This window comes from Notamacropus eugenii, chromosome 5, assembly GCF_028372415.1.
Source record: "Notamacropus eugenii isolate mMacEug1 chromosome 5, mMacEug1.pri_v2, whole genome shotgun sequence".
Taxonomy (NCBI): Eukaryota; Metazoa; Chordata; class Mammalia; order Diprotodontia; family Macropodidae; genus Notamacropus; species Notamacropus eugenii.
The window spans coordinates 64,547,256-64,561,348 of NC_092876.1; the positions used below are offsets into that span (position 1 = coordinate 64,547,256).

General features: G+C 42.8%; 1 protein-coding gene across 2 annotated transcripts in view; it reads right to left on the reverse strand.

The window, feature by feature from the left end:
* The window catches only part of MYOM3 (myomesin 3), an 82,003-nt gene that overhangs the window by 61,335 nt on the left and 6,575 nt on the right, over positions 1-14,093 (reverse strand). For both annotated transcript variants that reach the window (XM_072609309.1, XM_072609308.1), the window contains exons 2-6: positions 12,855-12,974; positions 11,707-11,784; positions 10,808-10,967; positions 7,547-7,704; positions 281-376 (exon numbers count right to left, since the gene is read on the reverse strand). In XM_072609309.1, the coding sequence (XP_072465410.1) occupies positions 281-376; positions 7,547-7,704; positions 10,808-10,967; positions 11,707-11,784; positions 12,855-12,961 (599 nt within the window). In that variant the 5' untranslated portion in view covers positions 12,962-12,974. The remainder of the gene's footprint in view (positions 1-280; positions 377-7,546; positions 7,705-10,807; positions 10,968-11,706; positions 11,785-12,854; positions 12,975-14,093) is intronic.

Genomic DNA, 14,093 nt, shown 5'->3' on the forward strand with positions numbered 1-14,093 from the left:
AATTTAGATACAATATATTTTTGACATTGAGACAGCTTTAAGAGGGATAAACATGCAGAGATCTCTGGACACGTGTTTGTTTCCCTCTTCTCAGTCCAGAGTTACCCTGTAAGCAAGAGCCCTAGTTTGGCTTCTTTTACTCAGTGTCTAGCCTGAGACACCCTAATCTCGATGGATTTTTCTAAGAGCAGGCTTTTCAAGAGAGGTCTTGGTTTTACTTAAAGTGCCAAGTCCTGAGGAGTTGGTGAGGAAAGAGAGACAGGCAGAAAAGATCTATCACCTCCTAATCTCCAAGGTGAGCAAGCCAAAACGATTCTTCATGATGTACTTCCCAGCAGGAAAGAGGCGGGGATCAATCTTAACATCATTTTTGTACCTGTGGAAACAAGACCATTTGACAGTGAGGGTGGAAGGGGTAGGTATACATATTTGGAGAGGCCCTGGTGTAGTATAATGGAAAGAGTAGCAGATTTGAAGACAAAAGACCTTGGCTGGACTCCCAGTACTGACATTTACTGCTTGTATGACTTTGGACAGGTCACTTAACTATGCTAAGCCTCAGTTTCTGCGTCTGTAAAATGGGGATAATAGTACTAGCAATTCTTGACTCTGCCTGTTGTGAGGAAAGTACATTGTAAACCCTAATACCGTTAGAAATGTGTGTTATTACTACTAGGGAGTGGAGAATTGATCCTTCCCCAGGCTGATCAAGTCTAAAATATCAGGACAGTAGGAAAAAAGCTACTGTACTGAACTGCTGATAAGAACTGGAATTAGGATGGTGACCAGACAGCATTATTTCAGGTGGTAAAATTTAGAGGGTGCCACTTCCTTTACTAACAGGTAGCTAAGACAATTTCACTAAGACATCAGATACATAAATATCCAGACCATCAAAGTCTGACTGTTCTCTATTTCTCAAAACAACTTGTGGATTGGGCTTCCTCCTTCACCCTTCTTCTACTGTTCTCAACCCCCTTCAAATGCAAATGGTTCTTTTTTTTTTTTTTTTTTTTTGTGGTGGGAAAAAAATGGAAACTAAGAGGATGTCTACCAATTGAAGAATCGACTGGATAGATGGTGGTGTGGAGTGGAATACTATTGTGCCGCAGTGGCAGCTAGGTGGTGCCATAGTGCACAGAGTTCTGTGCTTGAAACTGTGTGACCCTGGGCAAGTCACTTAACCCTGTTTGCCTCAGTTTTCTCATCTGTAAAATGAGCTAAAGAAGGAAATTGCAAACCACACCAGTATCTTTGCCAAGAAAACCCTAAATGGGGTCACAAAGAGTCAGACTAGACTGAAACAACTAAACAAAAAAAAAATGTGCTGGAAGAAATGGGGAAATAGATCATTTCAAAGGAAGGTGCAAAGACATATGTGAATGGAGAATAATTTATTCTAGAATATCAATATTATAAAAATGATCAGTTTTGAGGACTTTTATAAACTGATGGCAAATGAAATGAGCAGAGCCAGGAGACACAAGGACAAAACCATAAGAATGAATACCTTTTAAAGTCATAGGAACTCTGGTCTATTCAAGACTATCAAGGATTCCCCAGGGTGGATCATGAAATGTTCTATCCATTAGAAAGGGATGATAGATTCAGGGTGCAGGATGAGACACATATTTTTGTATACAACTATTGAAGGAGTTTATTTTGCTTGATGGTTCAAATTTCAAATTATTCTTTGCTTTTTGAAAAATTGGGGGGGTAGGAAAGGGAGAAATTTGACTTATGTTAAATTTTAAAAATTAGAGATATGGATATGAATAATTTAGTGGCACCATATGATTAGTTTTTAGGGTTAACTGTTTTATTTTTTTGTAAGAGACCTCTCTAGAAGTGGGAGTAATCCAGAAATGTTAGCAATGCTTTTTTAAAAAGAGCATTTTTTTTTTTTACATTCCTCAAAGTATCACATTTCAAAACTACATTTCTGTTTACTTGGAAACCCCATAGCAAATCTCATTAATTTTCAGTTACAATTGAGATTCTTGCCTAAATTGTGGGTAACCTCCCTACAGAGTCTGTTCCAAAATTTACATTCAATTTCTTGTCTTCTTTTGCAAGAGAACTGGAAAATCATCCAAGGTGTGAAGAAACCATAATCCTGACAAAACATTTTTTGACTCTGTGCTTAGCAAGCCCCTGGGAAGGGATGCTTTATTTCCGTGATATGAACCTTTTTTTTCTAGCCATCCAAATCCAAACATCCAAGGTGAGCCAAGGGCAAGATTTTCAAAAAAGTTTCATTTTTAACAATCTGTCCAAGACACCTCAACAAGAGGGGAGTTAATAGAATGGGGAATGAAGGAGGGGGAGGAGGAAGGGAAGGTATCAAAGGAGACAGGAGTACTGGGGACTTGAGGCATAAACTGAGATCCATTCTCTGGCTCTGGGCCCCATGCCATTCTTAGGCTACCTGCCCTGTACCTTGCCACTGCCTCCTATCCAACACCTCCCTGTAGCTCACCAAACAGATGTGTCTGACACATGTTCTCATGTCAAAGAGAACAAATTCTTCCCCTTCCTCACTTCTCTGCCCTCCTGGTGAGCTGTGGGTGGGCAGGGTTAGGGGAGAAATTAAGCATGATCAGTTGTGTTGCATGGGGCAACAATGTGGCTCCAGTTAGAGCAGGGATCCTTAACTTTTTGTGTGTCTTTCATAGTCTGGTGAAACCTAACTCTGCCATGGTTTGTTGCCACCATTCATAATTGAAGGTTATACTAAATTTCAGTTAGAGGTAGATAGAAGTCAAGATGTCATTTTTGTCCCATTCAAGTTCCTAGATCCCCTGAAATCTATTCACAGACCCCTTGGAGGTCTGTGGACCCCAGCTTAAAAAACCCTGAATTAGAGGATGGGCATTCAAATCCTCCTCTGAGATTTATTGCTTCTGTGACCTCAGACAAATTACTTAACCTCCTTGAGCCTCAGTTTCTTTATCTGTAAAATGAGTGGATTAGATTAGACAACTTCTGAGGTCCCTTCACTCTCTGGATCTACGACTATGACATTCTGTGAGGTTCCTGCATCCCAGGGGTGTTGTGACAGATATAGATATGAGATGCTTAGAAGACCTTAAAGGGTTTTCTAAATGCTTATTTTTATTATTTTTCTTTCCCAGCCAATGGCCACTATCCTAGTACAAACCTTCTTTACCAGCTCCAGGGACTCTTGGGAAGTGACACTTGGGAATAGTGTTGGATCTACACAACTTTATTTCTAATCCCACCTTTGATACTGGCTGTATGAGATGACACATGGAAACATTTTGCAATTATAAGGTACTGTATAAATGGATTATGATGATGATTACAATAGGCTTCCAACAAGTCTTCACATTTCTATGCTCTCTCCTGCCAATCTATTCCTTCATATCACAGCTAGTATAATTTTTCTTGAGAATAAGTTGAGTCATGTCACTCCTTTGCTCAAAAATCTTCAATGACTCCCTACTACCTACTGAACAAACTTCAGAGTCCTTTGCTTAGCAATTTAGGCTCCCTCTAGCTTGGGACCACACTCATTTTTCCAGCTTTTTCTCCCTTTCCTCCTTTCCTTCATTCATTCTGTACTCCAGTCAAACAGGTATGTTCTCTGTCCCTGAAACTTGCTGCTGGTTCTTCTACCTCTGTGCCCCTCTCATCCTTTTACTTTGGTTTACCCTCTGGGCTCCCCAGCCTTCCTTGAAAGTCTTTCCTGATGCCCATTAATGCCAGTGCTTTCCTTCTGTTGATTGTCTTCCTTTTATCCTAATACTTGTATGAACATAGTTTTTTGCATGTTGTCTACCCAATTAGACTGTGAGCTTTTGAGAAAAGAGATTAACTTTTCCCCCCTCTTTTTTTTTCTTTTGGATTCCCAGTAGTTAAACGGTGCTTGGAAAATAGTGATTGCTCAGTAGTTTTTTAGTGATGTCTGATTCTTTGTGACCCCATTTGGGGTTTTCTTTGCAAAGATACTGGAGTAGTTTGCCATTTCCTTCTCCAGCTCATTTTTACAGATGAGGAAACTGAGGTAAACAGGGTTAAGTGATTTGCCCAGCTAGTAAGTGTCTGAGACCATATTTGAACTCAGGAATATGAGTCATCCTGATTCTAGGTCTGGTGCTCTATCCACTGTACCACCTAGCTGCTGGTACATAGTAGGGGTTTATTAAATGCAGATTGACTGACTGACTTATATGTCACCACCTCCAGGAAGCCTTCCCTGGTGTCCCCAGGTCAGTAACAACCTTAGCCTTAAACTTCCTGTGGCATCTTGTTTGTATCTCTCTAATGAGTTGATAGAGGAGCAGTATGGTATAATGATGGAGAGCCTTATCTCCTTACCTGACTATTAGTTCCATAAAGGCAGGAATTATGCTTTATCTGACTTTTTTTTGCTCTCACAGTGCTTGTGCACATAGTAGGTGCCTAATAAATGCTTGTTAAATGAATGAACAAATAAATGATCTATCAGGATTGCTGTGATTAGTTTATAGATTAAAAAAAAAACAAAACAAAAACAAGGCCAAGGAGGGAAATGTCTTATAGAATCCAGAGTTGTAAATGAGCTTAGAAATGGTTTTGTCTGCTCACCTCATTTTACAGATGAGGAGGAAAGTGGATTATCTATGGATCTAGGTCTCAACAGTGGCTGAGCTGGGAACAGCCCCTAGGTCTCCTGGCACCATCACCTCCAGCTGCCTCTTTGTGGCTCCCTAGCAAGTGGGGAGGGGGGGCAACTGCCAGGATGGGAAACGCCCTCTTCTCTCTCCCTGCCTGGAAATCTACTGGAGCTTCAGTTAAGCTCCTTCAGGGCTACTTTGTTTCCCATAGAGTTCAAAGATGGAAAAGGGAGCTGCTATGCCCAGACCTGGCCAAGACATCTCCAGGGCTCCTGAATCACTCCCATGTGGCCGTGGGTACAATCTTGGTCCTGAGCCAGGAATCTTTCTGAATGTGTTATGGCAACCGAGTCCTCAGAAACAGCCCCTCTGGTATTAATCTTTCAGGAGACACCCGTGACTTATGGCCACAGGGCTGGGAGGGAGCCAGGTTTGGCTGCTGGAATTCTGGCTGCTGAGAGGTGGTTGCTGCCGCTCCCTACTCCCACCGAGAGAGCATCAGCCCAAGAGTGGGTTGGGAAAGGCCAAGAGGGACCAACATCCCCACAAATAACTAGAGCTATCCTAAGGTAGAATGGGCTGACCCAAGAAGGCCCTCCACTGGCCTTCAGGCAGAGGCTGACGGGCCACCTGAGAGCTATACTAGGGGTTCCTTGTTAGTATGGATTGGTCTGTTCTTCCACCTCTCAAAGTCTATGATTCATCTTCATGATAGCCCTGTGAGATAAGCAGGGCACAGGGCAGTATGGTACTCTGGACACTGGTGATCACAGAGCTAGAAGACTAGATTAGAGCTAGAGGAGATCTGGGAGACCATAGAGTACAATCTCTCCATTTTACAAATGGGGAAACTGAGGCACAGAGAAGTTAAGTGACTTGCCCACAGTCATACAGATAGGGGTCAGGAAAAATCAGACATAACTAAAAAATGACTGAATAAAAGGGGTTCTGAGACCCAAAAGTTTAAGAACCACTCACTGCTCTGTCCCTATAGTGCCTCTTTGAGACAAGAGAGCTGGGTTTTGAGGACCAGCTTTGCCACTAATTAGCTGTACAGCTTTGATCAGGACATATGACTTCCCATAGTCCTTACAGGCTATAAATTTTAAGGGTAAAGAATGTTTCCCTTTTGTATTCATGGCTTCAGTGCCTTGCACAAAATCCTAGCTTAAGAAATAGTGAGTAAGTGGATGAATAAAATCAGTGTTTATTGAACTGGAAATGGGACTAATGATATTTTATGCTACTGGACAAGGAACTAGGATAATAGATGCAACAGGATAATTGGATGTAGTAGGATAATAGATGGTAAAGTAGTAAATTGCCCTGCAAGTAGGAGTTATTGTTATTATTATCTTTACCAAGCGGGAAACCGAGGCTCAGATTGATAAAATAGCTTACCCAGGAATCCACAGTATTTTAACCGTGGAACCTAGAGGAGAATCCTCCTGTATCTCTCCCTTTTTATAGTCTCTTGTTATGCCTCTGGTCTAATGTGTTAGCTTTCAGCCCCACCCCACTCACCATTGGAGCCCATCAATTCATCCTCAATGGCCAACCCTTCTGGGTCACAGGACTATAGATCTGGTGCTGGATAGGAAAACTGAAGGCCAGAGAAGGAAAGTGATTTGTTGAAATTCCTGCAGTAGAGTGAGGAACAGAGGTGGGGAAATTCAAACCCAGGTCCCTGCCTCTAAATTCAGTGCTTCTTCACTGTTTCCTCCAACTCACTCTCCCCAGCTTTCCCCATCCCTAAAGGGGATAGTCAGCTCTGAATAGCTGTGTGAGGGGCGCTCCTGAATAATATTTTTATGACCCTCTGCCCCACACAGAGCTGGCTGAGAGGGAGCTAAGAATATCTTTACGGAGAGATGCCTGGAACCAATTTTGTACCCAGCAGCTGCCGAAGGCTTTTCTCTATTTCTGGACCTGGGTCAGTTGATCAAGCAGGATCTATGGAATCATAGACCAGATTCTGAGGTCCACTGGGCCATAGATTTAGAGCTTGAAGGGACCTTGGAGTCCTAATTAGACCTGATCTAACCCCCTCATTTACAGAAGAGGAAACTGGAGCTCAGAGAGGGGAAGAGATTTGTCCAGGGTCACACAGCCAGTAAGTATCTGAGGTCATTTTCAAACTTAGGTCTTCCTGATTCCAAGGTCTTTCTTAGGTCTTCCTGATGTCCCCTACTGATTCCTGGCTCCAACTCTGGCCTTCTAGACATCATACCACACTGCTAGTTTCATCTCAACCTGAGTTCTTCTAGAACAGCGATTCTTAACCTGGGGCCCATGGATCCCTGAGAGGTCTGGAGGTGGCTTTCAGATGGTCTGTAAACTTGTGGGGGAGAAACTTCCATCTTTATTTTCAGTGAGCTCTAACTGAAATGTAGCATTTTCTTCCAAAATTTAAAGACATTCTTCTGAAAAGGGGGCCAAAGGCTTTAGAGACTGCCAAAGAGATCTGTGACAGAAAATGGTCAAGAACCTTTGGTCTAAGGCAATGAAGGCCCTTGACATATTCATAAGAGCATAATATCGTCAGGTTTAGAGTCAGAAGTGTCCATCTTTTGCCTAAGACTTCATTTTGCAAAGGAAAAAGCTGAAGATGGGACAGGGAGGGGAATTTCTCAAATTCACAAAGCAAAGTCAGAATTAGAACCTATGTCCTCTCATTCCATATTGAATACTCCTCCAATCATATGAGAAGCTGAGCTCCCACAAGGAAGGCCTAAAGCATCTGTAATACTTCCGACTGTTTACTCTTTTTGCCTTGCCATTTCATCCATAGTGGAGGCTCAGAGAGAATGAGTATCTGACTTGAAGTTGCTCAGCACAGAGTCAGGATTAGAACTCCTTCCCCAGAAAAATGAACTCCATGCATCAGCCCTTCTCCAGCTCCAACACACACATTCATTTTCACTTACCAGACCACTTGAGGGGGAGGGGAGGCATACACAGTGCAGGTCAACAGGATAGATTCATTTTCCCAGATGGTGTGGGAGCGGAGAGGGATCCAAAAGAAGGGACCCCGACTGGAGCATAGCTCCTTCAACTCCTTGGCCTCACGGATCTTCTCCTCTGTCTAGAGATGTGGGTGGAGAAGGTGGAAACAGAACCTGTGACTTCTACAGCCCCTGATCAGCACTCCTTTATACAGCCACATCTCACTTAGCATAGTGCCTGGCACATAGTAGACACTTTACAATTGTTTACTGATTGATTTTCTCCAGGGTCTTCAGTCTTTTCTCTACTATCTCCTCTTCCTCCCTTTATCTGTATCCTTCCTCCTGCCTCCCTCATCATTTCCATGCTTTCTTTTTTCACTCCTTTTTTCTTTAAAAAAATGTTTTAGACTTACTTATATGAACTAATGCTGATTGAAGTGAGCACAATCGGGAGAACATTGTACACAGTAACAGCCACCGTGTTCGATGACTGATTTTGATGGACTCATCCCTTCTCAGCAATGTAAGAACTTAAAACAATTCCAAAGGACTTATGATGGAAAATTCCATCCACATCCAGAGAAAGAACGATGGAGTCAGGATACAGAGCAAAGTAGACTATTTTCTTTTTTGTTTTTTCCTTTTTCATGGTTTTCCCCTTTCATTATGATTCTTCTATGCAACATGACTAACGTGAAAATGTGTTTAATAGGAATGTATGTGTAGAGCCCATATCAGATTGCAGGTCATCTTGGGGAGGAAGGGAGGGGGAGAAAATTTAAAACTTACGGAAGTGAATGTTGAAAACTAAAAGTAAATAAATTAATTAAATTTTAAAAGTAATGTTATTTTATTACATGTAGAAACAAATTTTAACATTCTTTTAAAAAAATTTGAGTTCCAAATTTTTTCTTTCTCTTTCTCCTCCCCCTCATTAAAATGGTAAGCAATTTGATATAGGCTATACTTGTGCAGTCATGCAAAACATATTTCCATGTTAGTCATGTTGTGAAAGAAAACACAAAGAACCCCAAGAAAAATAAAGAAAGTAAAGAGAAAGTATGGTTCTTTCTCTGTAGGTGGATAGCATTTTTCATCATAAGTCCTTCAGAATTGTCTTGGACCATTTTATTGTTGAGAAGAGCTAAGTCATTCACAGCTGACCATCACAGTGTTGCTGTTACTGTGTACAAAGTTCTTCTGGCTCCGCTCATTTCACGTAGTGTCAGTTTGTGTAAATCTTCCTCATTCTATCCTTCTTAAAGAGAATGAAAGTATCTTTTGGTGAAAAGAGTAGTGGACCGGGAAGCCCCTTCCCAATTCTTACATTCCCTAGTCTGAAGTCCTTTCTAGCTTTCATGGTCTATGTTCTAAAGTACTGCCCAGCTCTCACATTCTATGTCCTAAAGACCCCTTCTAGATCTTCCATTATAAGGTCTCTCCCAGCTCTCACATTCTGTTTCCATCTCCTCTTCTCAACTCAGATACCACTGGCATGAACTTCTGAAGCAAGTGCTCAGAGACAATCTCTTCCCAGATTCCCCGCTTCCTACACACTTGTCCTCTCAGATGTCAAGACTCATGAACTCCAAAGAGCTGGAGGGACCTGAGAGGCAATCTAATTCAACTGTCTAATTTTATAGATGAGAAAATAGAGCCTGAGAAATGTGAAGTACTTGACCCAGTGTTATATAGTGAGTTAATGGGAAAGCTATTAACTAAAGCCCAGTTGCCTGGTGAAGCCAGAAACAGACTAGACTCTTTTTGAAGGGATATAGAATTACACAAGAAAAGTGACAAAAATATTTCTAGTGTTAGATCCCAGTGGAATATTTATACCCCAGAGAGGTCAGTGATAGGAAAAAAAGACCCATCCCTATAACAGTATTCTCAGTTGTATTGTTTGTAATTACTAAAATACCAAACTCCAGGAACAAATTGCATGCTCAGCCATTGGAGAATGGCTGAATAAAGGGTATATGTGAATGTAATGAAATTTCATTGTACCTCAAGGAAGGACTTATATAGAAACCATAAGGCAACTTGGAGAAGACATAAAATGGGCAGAGTGGAACTACTGCAATTGACAAGTGTGCAGGGGGAAGAGGGTTTGGAAAGACTTTTCATTCAGAGGACATGACTTCCAATGTGTGACCTTGGGAAAGTCCCTTAAACTCTCTGTGCCTCAGTTTCCTTCTCTGTCAAATAAGAGTATTGGACTAGATGAATTTAAAGGTCTCTTTCAGTTTCCAGTCTCTGCTCATTAGTTTTGGCTCTTGGGATCCCTAACTTTCTCCAGTACTTAGCTTTGTACCACCATCTACACATCTTTCCTGAACCCCATGCAGTGTGGAGAGCTATCTTTCCCTCTTGACATTCTATTCTCTTGTATGTACTTTGTGTTTATTTCCTTTTGTACATATTATTTCTCTTCACCTTCCTCCCCCCAAAAGAGTATGAACTTCTTGAAGATGGATTCTTTTTTTTGTGCCCTCAGTGCTCAGTGCAGTGCCTTCTATACAGTAGGTGGTTGATAAATGCTTGCTTGTTTAAATGGAATTCCTTAACCACACAAACATTATGTATATGAAATATAGTTATATAATCCATCAACAAGCATTTATCAAGTACCTACTGTATGCCAGATGTGGAGACAGCATGGCAGAGTAGATAGAGGATGAGCCAGAAAGTCTTTGGTTCAAAACTTGTTGCTGACATGTACTAGCTTCATGACTTGGACACTTAACCTCTCTTCGTGTCTCAGGCAACTCTTTATAAGACTCTTAGTGGCAGAGAAGGTGCCAGTCTGCATTGGCAGAGGGAGGGATTTTCTCTCTGGGAACTCCTGATGCTGGGAAAGACTGGATAAAACAGATAGATGTGCAAGGCCTCTAGGGGCAGAAGATAGAAAGACAAGAAAGAAATAGCTCCTCTCTTCATGGAGCTTATAATATATAAAACCAGAAAGTAAATAAAAAAATATACCTAGTAAATAGAAAGAAGACCCAAACCTGTAATATGACTCATTGTTAAAGTTAGTACATGAGATCTCTATTTCTTTGATCAGTAGATCATTAATAGAAAGGTCTCCTCCAAACCCTTTGCCCAGCCCTGTTAACTTTCGGACGCCAAGAGTCCAGGCCCAGGGATGAAGGAATTCAGAGTTTTTACAGTCAGCCTTTCAGACCTGAGCCCCACAGAGCCCCAGAGTGTCCTGCAGTCCCGTGTTCTCCTGCTTACCCTCTGCCATAGTGCTTTCCGGTCCACTCTCTCCCGAAGCATGCGACAGATATTCAGGATGTCAATCTCGGTTTTCTCCCAGTCATTTCTGAAACCCACTCGCTTTTCGCCACGTTTTTCCGCTTCCAGCACAGACACCTCACTCCTCAATTTGGCTTCCCTAGAAATGACAAAAATTCCTATCCTAAATATCTTGTGGCCATCTAGTCTGCCCACAGTCCTAGGTCTGACATTCTGTGTTCTATGGTTCTTCCCAGCTCTGACATCTTGAGTTCTTAGGGCATTCTCAGTTCTGACACTCTGTGTTCTATGGTTCCTCTCAGCTCCGACATTCTGAGTTCTAAGATCCCTCCCAGTTCTGACACTCTGTGGTCTCAGGACCTTCCCAGCTCTGACATCCTGTGTTCTCAAGGCCCTCCCAGCTCTGACACTGTATGTCCTAAGGGGCCCTTCCTAGCTCTTATATTCTATATTCTAGAGGGCCTTTTAACTCTAAGATTCTAGGCTTGAAGGACCTTTTCAGCTCTGATTCTTATTTTCTAAGGTCCTTTCTACCTCTAAGACCCTTTCTAACAGTCTAAGGCATGACTTCAATCTGACACCATTCTGTCAGATTCTTAGTCCTTGTCTCTTTTTCTTTACTATATAAGTATGTTCAGTTGATGGATCAATAGATACCAAGGTGATCACTGACAATGCTTTGATTTCTCTGCCTGTAAGATGTGTGGGAATCTTTTTCTTCCTCCCTACTCCCTTCTTCTCTTTCCCCCTCCCCATAATCCCCAGCAATGTTCCCTCTGCACTTCTAGGAGCACAGTGCTTCGGTAAAAAAGCAGGAAGTTAGACTGAGTGACCCTTTTCCTGGGCCATGGCATCTCTGGAAAGTTCAGCCAGCTCACCATGATGTCTCTGTAGCAGTCAGGGCCAGGGCAGCTGCCAGGGAATAATCCAGGGAGCTAAAGTGTTCCTCTTCCTCACTGGGGAGAGAAAAAAGCAGATGAAGAGAGCTGAGGAGAGGGAGATGGGGGTAGGGATGGTACTAAAGACATTTTTCTAGGAATTCAAACAGGCTAGATGATCTCTAAAGTCCCTTTCTGGTCTAAATTCTATTATTCCATGGCCTCTATCCCCTTCCTGCTCCCAAGACAAAGAAAAGTTTGGTTTGCTTCCTGAAATTCCTATGTTCTCTTCCTTCCCAATCCCAGTGCTTCGGAACATGAGTATCCTAGAGAAGGGATTATATCTACCTTCACAAGACTGGGGGCTCTCTGAGGGCAGGGCATCTATCACCTGCTTGTTGTGACCCTCCATAGCTCCCAGCATGGGAGCAGGTTGAGGAAGCCCATAGGCAAGATGCAAGTGGGAGATTCATGGGTTGGCCCACTCCAGGGAGAAGGTGACAGAAGGAAGGAGGGCTTCCCTACTATCTCTCAGTCGTTTGTGTTCTCAAGGACCTGTCAGTTCCTCTCAGACTCCAAACACAGGTACAGACCATGGCGGAATCAGAAGCAATCTCAGAGGTTATCTCGGCAAATCTACTGTTGGAGCCCTCTCTCTAATCTGGCTGAAAGGTTGGTTAGCATGGCTTGAAATGCTTGAAAATCTCCAAGGAGGAGGAACCCCCTACCTCCTCAGGCAGCCCATTCCACTTTGGGACAGCCTTCATTACTGAGAAATCTTTCCACTTCTCCATCCATGACTACAAATTATACCCCCTGGAACCCAAGCAGAGCAAAGCTAACCAATCCATGTTGCAAATTCATGGAGACGATTGTATCCCATCCCTTCCTTTCCTCTCCACGTTATTTTGTTCTTTAGCTTAAAAAAATGCTCCAAGTTTCTTCATCTTCAGAGGGACCTTTCCATGACATGGTGGACACCAGCCCTTTCTCCTTCTGGTCACTCTCTTCTGGACACTCTCCAGGTTGCCAGCGTCCATCCACTGACCACAGTAGCAAATGGTGTGGTCTGACCAGTGGGATTCTCAGCCCCCATGCTTCTGGAAATGTAGCCTTCAATCCACCTAGCTTTGGGGCTGTTGCCTCACCTTGTATGGAAGGTTCTTCTTTGGGAGGATGAGGACATCTGCAGACTCTGCTGCCTCTCCTCCTTCTGCTCCTCCTGGCTTCTGTGTTCTAGCCGGTGGATCTCCATGTCCCCTACTCACCTGCGAGGGTGACAAAGAAAGGCAGCTCAGTAAAACTCATGAAAGGTGGTGCATTTGGATGGAGCAGGGACTTGGAATCAGAAAGACATCTTCCTGAGTTCAAATACAGCCTCAGACACTTACTAACTATATGACCCTGGGCAAGTCACTTTGCCCTGTTTGCCTCAATTTCCTCATCTATAAAACGAGTTGGAGAAGGAAACGGCAAACCACTCCAGGATCTTTGCCAAGAAAACCCCAAATGGGGTCATGGAGACAACTAAAAATGACTGAACAAGAAAACTAATCAGTGGAGGAGACTGAGCTTTAATAACTCCTTACTAACTTGATTCAATACCAACTGCATCAGGCATTCTATGCAGTATTCCACATCCACAATGTCCCTCCCCAATCTCTGAAAAGAATATCCCAAGAGATGTGGGGCTATGCTGACTCTGTTGCTTCTGTGGAGGATCAGAGGTTAGTTGATTTACCTAAGGTCACATGCTGAATTACTCAATCAGCAGCCTCATACTAATGACCTTCTATGTTTCAGGCACTGTGCCAGGCACTGGGGTTGCAAAGACACAATGTAAAGAATCCTTGCTCTCGAGGAGGGTATATTTTAGGCCCTCATGAAAAATAGGAAAGTAACAGCTGCTGTAGCCATAGGAAGCCTGGGAAATATTCCATTCTCTGAACATCTCAATAGCCTAGTGTCAGGGAAGGAACATTGAATGTGAAGGCAAAATTAGATTCAAAAGAAGGTGCCCCTCAATTACAGAACAGCTAGACCGGGGTGGGAAACCTTTGGCCTTGAGATCTCAAGACTACAGGTTCCCCACCCCTGAAAAAGGCTGTACTTGAGGACCTAGAAGGCCACATGCGGCCTTGGAGCCACAGGTCCTCGCCCCTGCACTACACAAATTGGGATCCCTGAATGTATGGGAATGCCACTGTGTTGTAAGAAACTACCAACGTGATAAGGACAGAGAAGCATGCAAAGATTCACATGAACTGATACAAAGTGAGGTAAACAGAGACAAGAAAACAAGATACATAGTGACCCCAACAATGTCTGCTGCGAAATTATAAATGACCAAACTTGACCCTAAAGAGATGTCAGAGTGTACTCCCCTC